The sequence below is a fragment of the Gopherus flavomarginatus genome, chromosome 10 (genome assembly GCF_025201925.1).
Source record: "Gopherus flavomarginatus isolate rGopFla2 chromosome 10, rGopFla2.mat.asm, whole genome shotgun sequence".
NCBI classification, from domain to species: domain Eukaryota; kingdom Metazoa; phylum Chordata; order Testudines; family Testudinidae; genus Gopherus; species Gopherus flavomarginatus.
This window is the reverse complement of record NC_066626.1, coordinates 77,559,484-77,576,721: the sequence shown is the minus strand read 5'-3', so window position 1 is coordinate 77,576,721 and position 17,238 is coordinate 77,559,484. Positions and strand designations below refer to the sequence as shown.

Sequence of the window (17,238 nt, the reverse complement as noted above, 5' to 3'; positions counted from 1 at the left end):
CAGCAGCAGTCCAATTCTTGTGCGTTAAGTTTCAGAACTCTGAAGAACCACCTCCCTCACAGAATGGAGGATTGTCTTGTTTCCAGGAAACTGCATTTTGAATGTGCTTGGTTGAGAGGTAGGCAGGATGTCACATGGGGAGTCCCTTAAAATACTGAGCCTTGATGGTATGAACTATGAGCTTTGGTAATGTGTGCACTGCCTAGGTGTCTGTGCTACGCACTGAACTCTCCAGTTTCATTCTAGCATGCAAATGGGCCCTGTGCCAAACCTGGGATGAATTCTCTTGGGGTGGTATCTTTGCTCCAAATTCCTGATCAGGAGCCTGGACGGGGTGTCACCAGGACCTTAGAGGAAGTATTGAAAGCCAGGGTACCTGCGAGGTAAATTACTATTTCTTTTCATACCTAGTTGCTTCAGACACAGTTCTGTGCACTTTGGGTGAAGGTGGATGAAAGGCAAACTGAAGCATGTCTGTGTTCATGCCTAATTTTGCTGGGCAGAAGATACAATCGATATTCTAATGAAAATTTGTGGACACAAAGTAGCCCTAACAAAAAAGAAGTGCAGTGTGTGTGTACGTGTATATAGATTTATTTACTGGAGAGAGGACTGGTCTGTAGATCAGTGGATGGTTTTAACCCTGGCTTCCTCTCTGCCCGAGTGAACAGGCTTAACTTCCAACTGTCAGAGAAGATTTCTAAAGGGTGATGAAGATCAGTACAGAAGTCTCATAGTCTTAGATCTTCGCCTGCTTGTCAGCAAAAGCAGTGTCCCAGATAAATTAAATACGGGTGCAAGCTAGAACACTAGTTGCAACAGTGTATTTCCTCTTCTCCCATTATTCTAGAAACACAACCGTTCACATGGACTCCAACTGAGTCCCAGTGCATACACTGCATGAACCTTTAGGCAAGTGGTTCCCAGCTTGGCAATATCATGGCATGCAGGGAGAAAATGGGAAACTGGAGATTTCTATCTTCCCAGTGGGACTCCTTCCCTTAGGCCTGCAATAGCAGACTTTAAAAACATTGCATCTTTAGATGCAGAAAATGTATGAAGCTTTTTTGTAGAGCTTAGGGGGCCCCTGAGCCCTATAGACTGGATAAATAAAAGAACCGGTCCAATAAATGTTTTGAAAGATCTTTTTTAAATGTAGGTTTTTATTTTTGTTTGTACTACATGTGATGGGGTGTTATGGTTTTATCAGCACTCACAATATTCTGCACAGAGCCCACCCATCGCTTGACCACAGTATTAATCATTGGCCATCTCAAACCTCTGCTGATTTAAAAAAAAATGCTGTGTATTCTTTATAGAATATGAATTTTACATAGACAGAAGTGCATATTGTACAGGAAGACACTGAGTTACTTTCTCACTGTTGCACGTGGTGTACCTCTGAAAGGTTTCTTTGCCAGCGTCTTCTTTCAAGCGGCAGTCTATACTGGTTCAGGTTAGGGTCCGAGAGTCCTGGTGAAACACCTAGAAATGAAACGTGTGTTCATTATGTACGTACCTATATGCATGTGGGTAAGGGAGGTGCATATCCATGTAGAGCACCTGGCTGTTATGCTAAACAAATAGACTTTGTCTTTGAGGTATTGAACCAAAACCTGGATCTAAACACTCTTGGAATCTGGAGCAGTTTGGACCTGATCTGTACACCATGGCATGGGCCTATCTCTAATATGTACTGTTAGGTGGTAAATAGCATCTTTTGGCAACATGTGGAAGAAACTGGAGGTGGGCAGAAGTCCTCTTCCTTTCTTGAGGAATGTCTTCTGTAAACCTCTTTGGAAAAATTCCTGATAATTAGATCAAATCTCCCAGGGGGGAACAGAATGGGACCCCATTGTTGAGACACTTGAAGCCAGCCTGGATAAAGCATTGCCAAATTATCCTGGCAGAAGTACAGCACTGGTGAGTGTGAACTGGCTAGGCTAGCAGGATATTTTTCAAACCTAATCTCTGTGAATATGACAAGTCCAGTCTTTGGAGGAAACGACTTGGATTCATTTACACCGTTTCACGCGTGGTCTTCAACTGGATTTCTTCCAAGAGGCCACTGCTCTGCAGAGCTATGTATTGGCAAGACATATCAGCTAGGTAGGAAGTCCAAGCATTGTCCTGGTCTCCCTCTCCTTTGCCTTCCTACCCTCTTCCCTCCATTCACTCGCACAGTGAACACCAGGATTTGATCCGGCGCCAATGACTCTGGTAACTGAGGCTTCCCTGCGGGTGTGACGCTATTGCAGGGAAATGTCAGTGCCCAGTTTAGAACTGTGATTTGATACAAGGTGGGGACTCGAAACCAGCATGCTTGGCACCTTCCCCTGTGCTCGGGGACAAAGCTCCTGTCATGGGATAGAGAAGGGCCTACCCAATGCACGACACACTGCAAAGAAGGGCTCCCACTCGCTTTGGGTCCTGTAATGATGTACAAGGTTGTATGACTCAAGCTAATTAGAAACAGAGGGGGATGGAACTAGCCTGACTGACCAACTTCATTATAGGCGCTGAGTTAATAGACCCCCACCCCCAACCTGAGAAATCAGATCCCAGGTTTATGGTACAAAGGAAGCTACTGTAGTTGGGCTGAGCAGGTCTCCTGGGGGACTGGCCCTTAAACTGAATATTCTGTTAATTAGATTTGATGGAGGTGTTTTGGATGTAATGGTGGCGGAATCGTGCAGTTGCCTGGGATGACAATGGAAACTAAAGGCTTCTTATCCTGACATCAGTTCTGGGCAAATCAATGGAAAAGCTGATACAGATTCCAACTGATCCAAAATGAAAGGTTGGGAATAGAATGAACGCCAGTCGCCATGGTTTTATAGAAAATAGGTCTTGTCAAACAAACCTGATTTTGATTCTTTGAGATCGCAAGTTTTGGTTGGTGAAGGTATATGCATAGCTGTAATCTACCTGGAGTTCTGTGAGGCATTTGGCTGGTACCGCATAACATTCTGATTTTAAAAAAGTAGCACTACACAGCGTCAATAGAGCCCACATTAAATGGATTAAGAACTGACTTACTGGCAGATCTCAAAAAGTAGTTGAGTGGAGAATGATCATTGAATGGGGTTTGTCTAGTGGGGTTTCTCAGGGGTCAGTACTAAGCCCTTATTCAACATTTTTGCCAATGAGCTGGAAGTAAATGTAATCTTGCTGCTAATAACATTTGTTGATGACAGAAAGATGGGTGGAATTGTAAATAGTGATGAGGACAGGGCAGTCATAAGGAGAGATCTGGGTTGCTTGATAACTGGTCCCATTCAAACAATGCTGCCAATGCAAAGTTATCCATCTAGGAACAAGGATTGCAGGCCACAGCCACAGAATGGGGGACTGTATCCTGGAAAGCCATGAGTTTGAAAAGGATTTAGAGGACATAGTGAACAAACTACTTAACACGACAGTGTGATGCTATAGCAAAATGGACTAATGTGATCCTTGGGTGTGTAAACAAGGGGTAGTGAGTAGGAGCAGGGAGGTGATTTTCACCTCCTATATTATCGAACTGGCGAGACCAATACTGGAATACTGCATCCAGTTCTGGCGTCCACATTTTTAAAAGGATGTTGAAAAATTGAAGAGGGGGCAGAAAAGAGCCACAAAAGTTATTCAAGGGCTGGAGAAAATGCCTCACAGGGAGAGACTCTAAGAGTTCAATCTATTTAGCTTCTTGAAAAGAAGATTGAGTGGTGACTTGATCACAGTGCATAAGTACCTGCATGGGGAGAAAATACCAGGTACTAAGAAGTTCTTTAATCTAGCAAAGAGAGGCAGAACAAGAACCAATGGCTGGAAGATAAATCCAGACAAAGTCAAATTAGAAACAAGACACACATTTAACATGGAGGGTGATTAATCATTGGACTAAACTAACTCTCAGTGATATCCAGTGGCAATGAGTTCCACAGGCTAATTGTTCATTGATTTAAAAAAACTGTCCTTCAGATGATGATATGAGCATTCTCTTCACTGACTGTTCTAGGTAGGAGGCTAAAGATCCTGTGGTATAAGGGTGTTTGGAATGACCCTGTCTCCTTGCCATCATTCCCTCTCGACTGGTCAGGTTCTAGTGTACAAGGCTCTGTCTGAGCTATTGCTTTGTGCATAATGGCTGCAGCATTTGTCTGTGCACCCACTGCAATTTGACTAGTGGTATCTGAACTCCTCCCTTAATGAAGTGCTATGAGTATGTAAAAGCAGATCTTATTCCAAACAAACAATCTTGTTTGTAAGCCTGGTGCTTGTTTTGCATATTTATGTATTTTAAAAAAAAAGTTGGCTTTTTTACAGTATCATTTTGCATCTCAGGGTCTTGGAGTGCTTTCAAAATATTATTCAAGCCCTGTAAAGTACAGAAGAAATAGTGTTCTTGGTCTACAGAAGGGGAAACTGAGGCACAAAGTGGGTTTTGTTTTCAAACATGAGTATTTAAAGTTAAGCACCAGTGTCCTGGCTCTTCCAGAAATGTTGATCACCTGCAGCCCCACCAGATCTCAGTGGGCCTCATGAGTTCTCAGCACCACTGACAACCAAACCATTTATTTAGGTGCTTAAAAATAGATTTGGGTTCCTATGTTAGGCACATGAGTGTGAACACTGCCCAAAGTGAATTCCCCAGGCTCTCATAGCCAATCTACGAGTGATCCAGGAATAGAAGCCACTTTCATGCAGGAGGCTTGTGCTGAAATCCCATCTAATGCCCAGCATGAAACTTCCTTTGGTAAAACTGCTTCCCTGATCCAAAACTGTCCCTCTCATTTGGCGGCTTCTTACTCTGAAACCCATTGTAAATCTTCCCTGCCGCTGTAACGTGCTAGGATTTTAGAGACCGAGGGCTGAGGATGGTGTCCGGCTGGGGTTTCTTATTAATGCTGATGTGCCAGATCAACGCTTCTGGCTGCCATTGGCGTGTGTGGCCTGACTGCAGACAGCAGCTGCCTGACTGTCTTTCCTGTCGGATCCACCCTTGGCTCTCCAGTCCTGGGTGCTGGGGCTGTGTCAGGATCTTAACTTACCACATCTCTGCACAGGCAAATCTGCTCCATTAATAGCTATTAAGAGCCTGAAGTTTCCATCCTAACTTGATCTGGCTTTGCAATGATCCGAGGGATTAAGCGCTGTCACTTGGGGGTGGGCGGGGGGAGAATAGTGCCCGTGCTCCCGGCAGAGGGGAGTTGTCCTATGAGCTCACTGTTTATTAACAGCCGGAATGGACATGTGCTGCTGGATGCCTTATGGTTAAGGCCATCCTTGCTCGGCTGGCACCTGTGGATATGCGTGTTTTTCCTGCCATATGACAACACCTGGCATGGAGCTGTCAGGCTGGTGACCCCTCCTTTGCCTGCCCTTTTTCTGGCGTAATCTCTTTTAAAAATGTTTTTTAAATAAACCCCCTTTCCCTTACCTCACTTCCCATCCTAGGGTTCCCTGAGGCTGTAGATTCCTCTGCTTTGCATGTCCCTCTGTGTCTCTCAGCTGCCGGCCACTCAAGGGCAAGACTTGGCCTTAGATGCTGTTATGTTGTTGGCCGCTGCACTCCTGGTCTGGGTGGGTAAGAGCTTGGGGGACGAATCTGAGTTCTCAGGAATGGAGAACAATTGGCAGCAGGGCTTAATTTGTGCAACTCTGGGCGCGGCAGGTCGGACACCCCCTCCCTCTCCGGCACCTCTGGGCCTGGCAGTTTGGAGCCCCGGCACCTCTGGCCTTGCCACATCAGTTATGAAAGTAAAAAAAAATTTGCTTGAGCGTCAGCACCTCTTTCATTACCAATTAAGCACTGCCTAGCAGCACCTCAAAACAGAGCTCCAAAGGGAAGGGGAGCTAGATCTCCTGGATGGATGGATGGAGACCCCTGGGTGTAAGGGGCAAACCTAGGCTTGAGGGCTCTGATAAGCAGCTTGTGCGTAAGAAGTATGGTGCATTTGAAATGCAGGGCCAGTTCCCAGGCACACAGGATGCAGGAGCAAAAGGGAGTCCATTTAGTGGCCTTTTCCTGTGACTAGTATTATGTCTGTTTGCACATACAAGCACCGAGGTCCCTTTCAAACCTTTGAGCTCTGGCAACATACTCAGCATTCCTGTCTGAGTTGAATGACCCCTCCAGAGTCCTGAAGCATCCTGTTATCAGCCGGACACATGTGCCCGTTAAAAAGCCTTTTTAGATGACGGACAGTTCCCTTGATCTTCTTATCAGGGCTTTTGTCCCTGCTTGGAATCTGCAGAAAGAAATATCTGATCAGTGTCATTGACAAGTGCGCCTGTAAAACGGGTCTCATGGAGTGCTAGCGATGTGAAAAATCCATCCTCTGACCTGGATGAGCTTTGGCAGGAAGTCCTCCTCTGGCCCACGGTAACCCCTGGAGTACATCTGACATCTGCTCAGTGAGTGACATCCTTCCTGGAAGTACTACATCACGCCTGAGAATGTCACCGGGCCGAGGCATTACTCAGGATTTCTGTCTCTGGGGATGACCATGAAACCCTGGTGCAGATATGTAAACTCCTCGGGAGCATCCAGGCAACAGAAGCAGCGGCATGCTTCTGGTTCTTATGCGGAGGTGCAGCACCAGGCAGCTCTGCATGCTGCCTTGTCCACAGCTACCACCCCTGCAGCTCCCATTGGCCATGGTTCTTGGTCAATGGAAACTGAGGGGAGGAAGGGCAGCCTTTGGGTGGGGGTTGTGTGCAGAGCCCCCTGGCTGCCCCATGCATAGGAGCCAGAGGAGGGACATGCCGCTACTTTCGGCAGCTGCGTGGAAAGCCCCTGATCCCACTCCCTGGCCAGAGCTCAAGGGCCAGATTAAAAGGTCCAATGGTCTGGATGTGGCCCACGGGCCATATCTTGCCCACCCCTGGTCTAGCTCCACCTTCAGAACGGCCATCACTGGCCTTGGCCCTTGCTGTCCATCCAACTTCCCTTTCCTGCCACTCCGCACCTAGCTACCATGTGCACCTTTTTGTATGGGTGCTTGATCAGGAGTTTCTGATTCACATTCATCCCTGGTGTAACTCCACTGGAGGAACAGCCAGCGAGGGAGTTGTCCAGTTATTTCTGACCTGAAAGGCAAAATCTCTCTGGCTTGGCTGCCACTGCTGGCTCTTTAGGTCAAAAGCCTCTTGGATCACTCTCTGTGCCATGCTGTCTGCTCACCAGCAGCTCTGCCAGCTCCTGGGAGCCCATTCTTTTAATCATGTTTTCACTGCAGCCCTAGTGGGAGAGGTCCGCTCAAGAGTCTGACCCGGTGTCCTTTGTTAGAACGGACCCTGCACACTCTGTATCTTCAGCCCCACAATTTGCCTCCTGTAACACAGGATGAACACTCTGTACCCCACATAGGGTTGCCGGTGCCTGGTTTTTGACTGGAATGCCCTGTCGAAAAGGGACCCTGGCAGCTCCCCAATAAAAGTCTGGTTGGCTGCAGCAGCCAGCTCCGCATGGATCCCAGAAGCAGCCAGCATGTTTCTCCAGCTCCTAGGCGTAAGGCGACCAGAGGGCTCCACACATTGCCCCTGCCTGCAGCACAGGTGCTGCCCTGAGCTTTGGCTCTGCAGCTGTGATTGGCTGGGAACTGCAACCAATGGGAGCTGCGGAGGCAGCACCTGCGGATGGGGGCAGCGTGCAGAGCTCCCTGGTTGCCCTGTGACTAGGAGCCGGAGGGACATGTCACCTTAGGTGGCTCCCAGGAAGTGGCAAGTGCTGCCTGAAGCCTGCACCCCAAACCCCTGCCCCAGCCCAGAGCCCCTTCCTGCAACTAAACTCCCTCTCAGTGCCCTCATCGTCTTCTACACCCCAACTGCCTTCCCTACCCCGGAGCCTCCTCCCACACTCTGAACCCCTTGGCCCCACCCCCAGCTCAGAGCCCCCTTCTGCACCCTAAACCCTTCATCTCCGGCCCCACCCTACAGCCTGCACCCCGCACCAGTGCCCTCACAACCCCCCACACCCTAACTTCTGCCTCAGCCTGGTGCCCCCTCCCACACTCTGAACCCCTTGGCCTCACCCCAAAGCCCATACCCCGAGCCTGAGCCCTCACACCCCCCCCCCCACCCCAACCTCCTGCCCTGGCCCGGAGCCCCCTCCCACACTCTGAAACTCTCAGCCCCAGCCCGAAGCCCCATCCTTGACCCTAAATCCTTCATCCCTGGTCCCACTCCAATACTCGCACCCCCACCTGGAGCCCTTACCCCCTCCTGCACCCCTGCCCCTGCCAGGTGAAAATGAGCAAGAGTGGGGGAGAGCAAGCAATGGGAGGTGGTCTCAGGGAAGGGGCGGGGTAGGGGCAGAGCCATGGGAACAGGGGCGGGGTTAGGGTGTGCAGTTTTCTATTAATCAGAAAGTTGGCACCCTTAACCCCCCTGTCTGTCTGGTGCGAGCCCTGCTGCGTGTCTGATCCACAGAGCACAGAGGGGTCTTTTATAGCTCCCAGCTATAGCACCTATTCCTTTAGCTCAAGTTGTAGAGACTTCTAGCTCTGGAGGTCCCAGGTTCAAGCCCTGGTCCCAAGGAAGATGGTTCTCATTACAGTTGCAGGTGTCATTTTTTTCCTCCTCTTGCTGTTACATGAACACCCCAGAGATTTTCCCCCCTCTCCTCACATGCAGGCAGAAGAGCAAAACGCAGTCACTCTAATCTAGATAATCTGACCACAGCCGTAGCAGGGGCTGTGTGGACCAGGTGCTGAAGGACTAAACAGATTTATCACGCACAGCTCCAGTGTGAGTTGCTGTATCTCCTGGATGCTCACGACCTTGAGGAAAGGTTGCAAGCCGTGGCACAGGGCTGTGTCAGCACGCTGCGAATTCCATCAGCTGGCTGTGAACAGCATGGGCTGGCCAGTGGGCGCATGAAATTTTGTTCTTAACACTGCTCAAAAAAAAAGTCACATCCTGCATATGTGTGTGTTTTGATTTTTTCTTCCTTCTGTCATGCTAGCAAAACCACTATGCTGCTGCCTCAGGCAGAAGCGACATCCAGAGAGACAAGTGGCAAAGGACTTAAGTTGTGGTCACAGCTTCTAAATCGCCGGTTTGACGGAAGTTGCTAGTGGCTAGTGCCATTGCACGGGGGACACCCAGGGTGATGAGCTGGGAGAAATCCCTAGTGGCTGTCTGAACAGGCACCATCTTCTTAGCCCCACCCCTGCATATGCATGTATAGGTGGCCTTCTTGGAGAGGATCCAGACTTGATTGTCTGCGGAGGCTGATTTCCCTCAGCTGCAAGTGAAAGCAGATTGTCAGGGCCCATCTTGTGCGTGTTCCAAGCAGGGAGAGTGAGCTTTGCCTTCCCGGTCTGTCAGTCGGGTGCTGTCCACCTGCGTTAATCCCATACACACTTGCAGGCCGCAAAAATTCTGGGGGAGGGCACAGAAGGGGACGGGGTAAAAAGGGGCTGGCTTCCCTTGTAGCCAGAGAGCTGGAGGAATGGAGAATAACGAGCCGCAGTGCCGCTAGGCCTCCCAGAGGTCATGGCTCTTGGAAACTGAGTTGGGGCCGCCGGCCTGGGTTGCCCTTTTGCAGTGCTCTCCTGGCTGGGACGTGCCATTCCTCCAACTTCAGTTTACTCACAACACCCTGCAACCAGGAGGGGTTAGGGCTTTCCCTGTTCACCTGTTTTGAGGTTCTGTGGACTCCAGTGCTGCTACCCCTACCTGGTCTGGAAAGTTTAACTGGCCAAGGGCCCGGGCAGCTAGGAAATCCAGTCTCTGCTTCTACCTGTTAGCAGAGTCGGGTAGGACTACGAACAGGGGGCTAAACCCTGCCCCCTCTCCTGTACCCTAACTCCCTCCCAGAGCCCACACTCCTGCCCCAGCCCTGGGCCCCCTCCTGCAGCCTGCACCCCACATTCCCTCCTCCACCTCAACCTCCTGCCCTAGCCCTGAGCCCCCTCCTGCACTCCAAGCCCCTTGGCCCCAGCCTGGAGCCCCTTCCTGCACCCCAAGCCCCTGAGGCCTGCACCCCCAGCTGGTGCCATCACTCCCTCCCGCACCCCAACCCCCTGTCCCAGCCCAGTGAAAGTGGGGGAGAGGATGGAGTGGTGGCAGGGCAGTGAGAAGGGGCGGAGTGGGCAAGGGCAGGAGTGTTCGGTTTTGTGCGATTAGAAAGCTGGCAACCCTAACTGGGGGGCTCTCTTCCTGCTTAAGTAGTGGTGGTGGGGAGCTTCTCAAGTGAACCAGAATAGCTTGATATCCTTAATTACAGCCTTAGGGCCATGCTGTGTACCTCTCCCCCATCCCCCACGCTTGTGCTTTTGGATTTATGCTGCTGATAGGACAGGTTTCGGGATGCAGAATTAGTGTTTGTTAGGCTGCCTTTTCTACTTCAAGTGGGGTGTGTGTGTGTGTGTGTGTGTGTGTGTGTGTGTGTGTGTGTGTGTGTGAGACGCTCAGCGTGTGCATGTAACCCTCTGTGTGTGCTCGTACATATGTGTTGTATTCATGACCAGCCCATGCTTCTGAATCCACCAGCTGGCTGGCTGGGAATACCACGTGCCCTTTCCGCACACAGCATGCATAGTGGGTCTTCTCCCCAACTCCATCAATGTCCTTCTCCCCTGAGATCCTCCCCAGCATCCCCGCAGCTCCAGGACTGGAATTGCCCAAGGCAAGGTGAGTCAGTCCTGACCTCCTCTACAGCTGGAATCCATCCAGCTGCCCCTGACAGGCTGTATCGCTGTGGGTCTCTCTGGCTGGGAAGTGACCAAGCACTCTGGAGAGTGTGTTGAAGGGGAACTTCTGATAGGGGAAGTGCCCTGATAAGGGTTTACTTGGCCGGGGGCCAGCTGTGTTGTGCAAAGAGCTCTCGCTGTGGCCAGGAGACTAGCTGGTCGATGTAGTTATCGAGTGTGGGGAGATAGATGGGTGCGTGGTCACTTACCCTCCTCTGGCACCAGCTGGAATTGAATGCCATTTGATCAGGGCTCTTTTACACCTTAGCGACCAGGTACCCCAAACCTGGTGTGTGTTTTGTATGAGAAGAGGGAATGGAGGGTAGGTGGTGTTCTCTCTCTCTCTCTCTCTCTCTCTCTCTCTCTCTCCTCCATACCCTTTGTGTCTTCCTTATATACCCTCATTTGCCTTCCCTCTCGTGGGCTGGAGGGTCCAGCAATCCTGGGAGGGGAAACAAACCAATCTCCTGACTGGACCTGATTCTGTACTGCTTAGTACCCCATGCAATTGTTTATGCTTGTGCTTGTTCATTAATGATCTGGAGGATGGCGTGGACTGCACCTTCAGCAAGTTTTGCAGATGACATGAAACTAGGAGGAGTGGTAGATACGCTAGAGGGTAGGGGTAGAATACAGAGGGACCTAGGCAAATTAGAGGGCTGGGCCAAAAGAAATCTGATGAGGTTCAACAAGGACAAGTGCAGAGTCCTGCACTTAGGACAGAAGAATCTCATGCGCTGCTACAGACTAGGGACTGCAGAAAACGACCCAGGGGTTACGATGGATGAGAAGCTGGATATGAGTCGACAGTGTGCCCTTGTTGCTAAGAAAGCTAATGGCATTTTGGGCTGTATGCGTAGGAGCATTGCCAGCAGATCAAGGGACGTGATCATTCCCCTCTATTTGATATTGGTGAGGCCTCATCTGGAGTATTCTACCCCACACTACAAGAAGGATGTGGGGAAAAATTGGAAAGAGTCCAGCGGAGGGCAGCAAAAATGATCAGGGGGCTGGAGCACATGACTTGTGAGGAACGGCCGAGGGCAGGACCGGCTCTAGCCATTTCACTGCCCCAAGCATGGCAGCACGCCGCAGGGGGCGCTCTGCCGCTCGCCGGTCCCGCGGCTCCGGTGGACCTCCCGCAGGCGTGCCTGTGGATGCTCCACCGGAGCCACGGGACCAGCGGACCCTCCGCAGGAACACCTGTGGGAGGTCCACCGGAGCTGCCTGCCGCCCTCCCGGCAACTGGCAGAGCGCCCCCCGCGGCATGCCGCCCCAAGCACGCTCTTGGCGCGCTGGGGCCTTGTCATAAACAGATAGCTAAGGGTTAAGTCTCTTTCACCTGAAGCACCTGACCAGAGGACCAATCAGGAAACCGGATTTTTTCAACTCTGGGTGGAGGGAAGTTTGTGTCTGGGTCTTTGTTTTCTGTCTGCCTGCTTTCTCTGAGCTTTGGAGAAGTAGTTTCTACTTTCTGGTCTTCTGTTTCTAAGTGTAAGGACAAAGAGATCAGATAGTAAGTTATATGGTTTCTTTTCTTTGGTATTTGCATGAACATAAGTGCTGGAGTGCTTTGATTTGTATTCTTTTTGAATAAGGCTGTTTATTCAATATTCTTTTAAGCAATTGACCCTGTATTGTATCATCTTAATACAGAGAGACCATTTGCTTAAAAGAATATTGAATAAACAGCCTTATTCAAAAAGAATACAAATCAAAGCACTCCAGCACTTATGTTCATGCAAATACCAAAGAAAAGAAACCATATAACTTACTATCTGATCTCTTTGTCCTTACACTTAGAAACAGAAGACCAGAAAGTAGAAACTACTTCTCCAAAGCTCAGAGAAAGCAGGCAGACAGAAAACAAAGACCCAGACACAAACTTCCCTCCACCCAGAGTTGAAAAAATCCGGTTTCCTGATTGGTCCTCTGGTCAGGTGCTTCAGGTGAAAGAGACTTAACCCTTAGCTATCTGTTTATGACAGGCCTGGAGCCGGCCCTGGCTGAAGGGACTGGGATTGTTTAGTCTGCAGAAGAGAAGAATGAGGGGGGATTTGATAGCTGCTTTTCAACCACACAGCCCCTGCTACGGCTGTGGTCAGATTATCTAGATTAGAGTGACTGCGTTTTGCAGTGGGGGAGGCTTAGGCTGAATATTAGGAAAAATCTTTTCACTAGAAGGGTGGTGAAGCACTGGAATGGGTTACCCAGGGAGGTGGTGAAATCTCCTTCCTTAGAGGTTTTTAAGGTCAGGCTTGATGAAGCCCTGGCTGGGATGATTTAACTGGGGTTGGTTCTGCTTTGAGCAGGGGGTTGGACTAGATGACCTTCTGAAGTCCCTTCCAACCCTGATATTCTATGAAAGTGGTTATAAAATGCTGCAAGCTCAGGATTCCCCGCTCATGGATACTGGATTTAGTGTGTCACACCCGTTCGGCACAAGGTGCGAGGCAGCAGGGTCCCTTTGCTGGCCTCATAAACAAAACCAGGCAGCATCCATCCCATTGCTGTTGCCTCATTCGCCCTCACCCTTGGTGGAGGCCGGGCTCCGATTGCTGAAGTCGCGTTCCCAGCAGGGCTGAGCAGGTATGAGCTCACCCTGACTCAGCTCCGCACCCTTTGTCCACTCGTGAAGCATCTCGGACATGCTGAGTGCAGGGACGGGAGAGGCTTCCCTTTTCCTGTCTGAGCCAAGAAGCTGCCACAGTCTGCTCCTGCCTTGTACAGTTTTTTGTGTCAGCCTTGTGACCTCCGGGTTAAAGCCTCCTCTTCTGTTCCCCACCTGCAGGTCTTACAGAAGCTCGGCAAAGCGGATGAAACAAAAGACGAGCAGTTTGAGCAGTGCGTGCAGAACTTCAACAAACAACTGGTAAGTGAATTGGTGATATGTAATTACACACTGGGCCCTAGCGCTGCAGGGGGCTTTTGGAAATGAACATGCAATGAAGGCACTTACAAATGAAGCCACAGTCACACAGAAGTTACCCACCCACCTGTAAGCCCCCTCCTGAGCATATACGCCAGACCACGCTAATCTCTTATTTCATTGCCTTGCCACGTGGCAGTTAACATTGTATGGGAAAAGGCCAGTTTAGGTCCAAAATTTAGATTTAATATCTAATCTGAGTAGCAAGATTTCTATATTTCCCCCTCCTCTTATAAACTCAGTTTAACAGCGGTTTGCTACATGCATTCTTCTGGCAGTGCGAGAAACTCCGCCCACCAGCTGCATTGTGCTTGTGCCAGAGAACCAGGAAATGAAACTGACAAATTAAACATAATGTTAGCCAATATACCTTCCCTTTTCTCATCTGAGTGAAACGCAAAAAAAGTAAACAAACCGCATAAATGGTGAAAGGAAATACACTGCTAACACCCACAGTGGTATTTCCCTTTTTGTATCTGTTTGCTAAGTCCAACCAATCCTGTGTGTCTGGTAAAATGTTTCACTGCTGCATTTTAACAAAATGTATTTCTATTACTGCAGCGCCTAGGAGTTCTAGTCCTGGACCAAGACACCGTTGTGCAAACACAGCACAAAAATAAATGTATGTTTGCAGGATGGCAAGAAAACCCATTGATTTGTAGGCTTTTTATACAGAGCTGTCACATCATATTCTCTATCTAGAGCGCGTTGCCACTTAGACTGGAAACTGTAGCTGTTGGGAGAGATTTTGGAAAAGAGAAGCTAAAGGACCAGTGGGCCAGAGGGAATGACTTGTGAGGAAAGGATGAAATAGCTAAGCGTGATCCCACACAGGAATGAGGGGACGGGACGATAACTGTGGTAGAGAGAGGGTTGTGGAGACCTCGGCATAGGAAGGCAAACCTGAATGCTGGAAGATTTCTCGAGAGCCCTTGTTTAAGGCATTCGGAGCTAGACTGAGGGATGGGGAGAGTCCCCAGGTGGTGGGAGTAGCACAAGCAAGAGAAACTCCTTAATTTATACTGGGTATTAAAGGATAGATACTGGTTTTAACATATCTCAGCTCTTTCCTGACCAACCTCCCGGTCTCCTCCCACCAATCAGTCTCTCTGCCTGGCTCCCTTCCTCCCCTCCATTCACAGAACTTCCTTCCCACTCTTCCAGCTCCTTCTCCTTTATTCTTGCATACAGAGAGTCCATTTCCACATGAACCCTTCCCCCTCCTGCTACTGCATCCATACGTCCCCAGCCCCAGAGAACCCATTCTGTGCTGGTACTGCTCAGCACCTGTTCCATTGCCTTTCTGCGGCCTGTCCCCAAGGTCCCAGAAGCACAGACGTTAGTAATAGAATGACCTGCTCCAGAGACTCACCTATGGATCCTTCAAGGCCTCTGTCCTGCCTCTGGCAGCAGTAGTAACTGGTGCTTCAAAAGAAAGTGCTAACCCCCCGTTGCTGGTCTCAGTGATTGTGCAGTGTTATATGTGGGGGAGAAGTGTTTCTTGTGGCTGATGTGGTATCATGAAACACAATTTGCCCTTAATATTTGTTGCTTGACTAGCCATCAACGGCCACAAAATTATATGACCCTTTAAAAAAGGAAACAAACAGCTCCCTGCCCACCCAACCCCCCACCCCCCGTTAAATCTAGCCACCTTCCTGCAGCAGAGTTCCACAGTGCATCAATATGAGGTGTGAAGAAGCATTTCATTTTTGTGTTATCATGAATGTTGTGGTGTTCAGTTTCATACTGCCCTCTCTGTTCTCAGGGGTCAGGACAAGGAAGGAGGAACTATGCTACTCAGTTAATTGATCCTAGGACTAGGAGCTGCTCTGTACCCAGTTGCTTGTCCTCTCTTTGCCTCTGTTTCCCTATGTGTGTGTAAAAAAAAAAAAAACAAACAAACAAAAAAAAAACAAAAAGGGGGGGGGATGGTGCCTGTTTTGCAGGGAGTGTCATTAAACCTGGATTAGTTTGATTGTGCAGCACTCTGAAAATGCCAGGGATAATTATTATGATGTTGGCTCAGATATGCTGGAAAAAGAGCTCTATATATAGATGAGATTTCTGTGGACTTCCTTATAAAGGGCTTGTCTATGCGGGGAAATTGACCAGAATAGCTGCTGTGGAATAAGAGTTTCTGGAATAGCTCCATGTGTGAACGCTCTATTCCAGAATGATTAGTGTGCTCGCAAACTGCACTAATCATTCCAGAATAAAGTGACTGAATAGAGGATCTACCTCGGGTGTGCAGTCGCTTATTCTGCACTGTGGACAATTTCTCCATGTAGACAATTCCAAAGAAGGCACCTTAGGTCAAAACTAAAGTTTTAAGAAAAGTTGGACTCAGACCCTCAGAAATGTTTAGGTGCCTCACTCCCATTGACTTTAGAGCCAATGGGAGTTAGGCACTTAAATACCTTGTTGGGTCTGGGCCTTGATCTCTTGCAGCAAGGGGCTGAAGATTTGTATCCAGTTTAGCATTTCATTGGTCTGGAATTGACTGGGGTGCATCCAGAAGGCTATTGAAGCAGGAGGGGAGGAAAACAGCAGATGGCCCCGATCCTTGTCTGCTATCTCAGTCAGAGGGGCCCCGGGCTCTGTGGCCCTGGATTGAGTCGTCTCGATGGGTGTTTCTGGGTATGGGCTATTTGTGAATATAGGCCAGGCTGGCTAAGGAATGGTGTCCCTAGCCTCTGTTTGTCAGAGGGTGGAGATGGATGGCAGGAGAGAGCACTTGATTACCTGTTAGGTTCACTCCCTCTGGGGCACCTGGCATTGGCCGCTGTTGGCAGACAGGATACTGGGCTGGATGGACCTTTGGTCTGGCCCAGTGTGGCAGTTCTTATGTTAACTTTATCTCTGTCCTAGAACTTAGCTCTCTCCTTCCTCCAAGGCATCCTGTGGTTTCTCCAAGTGGGAGGTGGGTGTAGGGGGGATCTCCTGCTGTATAAACCGCCCTGTGTCCATTCAAAGCAATGCAAGAATATCTCTTTGCAGTCTGTGAATGGTGGGAGCTCTCTGCTTAGACAAGTGGACTTCACTACGTGACACAGGAGCTGAATATGGCCTTGCATCTGCAGAGCTATAGATGGCCCCACACACTAGGTCTCGTAGGGCTTGACGAGGCATCACAACTAGGCTGTTAGTCTAATCCTCGTGACAGGCTAAATTTGGCTGTTAACCTCCAGCCTGGATCCTTGGAATGCCCCCTCCCTCCCCCCGCACCACTCCCTTGCCCAAATGTCATTTGTATACAGCCACCACCATAGTCCCCAGCCACCCAATGCATGTCACCCAGAACTGGGAACAGGGGCATGCTGGAAAAAGTGAAGGGGGACCCTGACTCGAGAGGTTGGACCCATGTTGCTCACTCGATGCCTCTGAATGTTGCTGGCCTGGGAGGGAGGAAAGTTTGAGGGCTTAGTGTGGAATCCAGGCTTGGCACATGGCAATGCTACCTGCTCCTGGCTGGCGGAGTTGCTGTGTTTTGATACCCTGGTGTCCATTGCTCATGTGGAACCACTGGGCTGGTCTACACATGTTTGTGATAAGGGCTCCCATCTCTCTTGCTCTCATGTGATAGCCGGGAGCTGCAACTGTTCCTGGCGAAGGCTGGGTCTTTCT

General features: G+C 49.6%; 1 protein-coding gene across 9 annotated transcripts in view; it reads left to right on the top strand.

The window, feature by feature from the left end:
• The window catches only part of BIN1 (bridging integrator 1), a 158,284-nt gene that overhangs the window by 63,013 nt on the left and 78,033 nt on the right, over positions 1 to 17,238 (top strand). For 5 of the 9 annotated variants that reach the window (XM_050917059.1, XM_050917057.1, XM_050917064.1 and 2 more), the window contains exons 1-2: positions 11,520 to 11,594; positions 13,474 to 13,554. In XM_050917059.1, the coding sequence (XP_050773016.1) occupies positions 11,535 to 11,594; positions 13,474 to 13,554 (141 nt within the window). In that variant the 5' untranslated portion in view covers positions 11,520 to 11,534. Of the gene's footprint in view, positions 1 to 11,519; positions 11,595 to 13,473; positions 13,555 to 17,238 lie in introns of those variants that run through there. The other 4 variants (XM_050917061.1, XM_050917058.1, XM_050917060.1 and 1 more) reach the window with 1 other exon arrangement.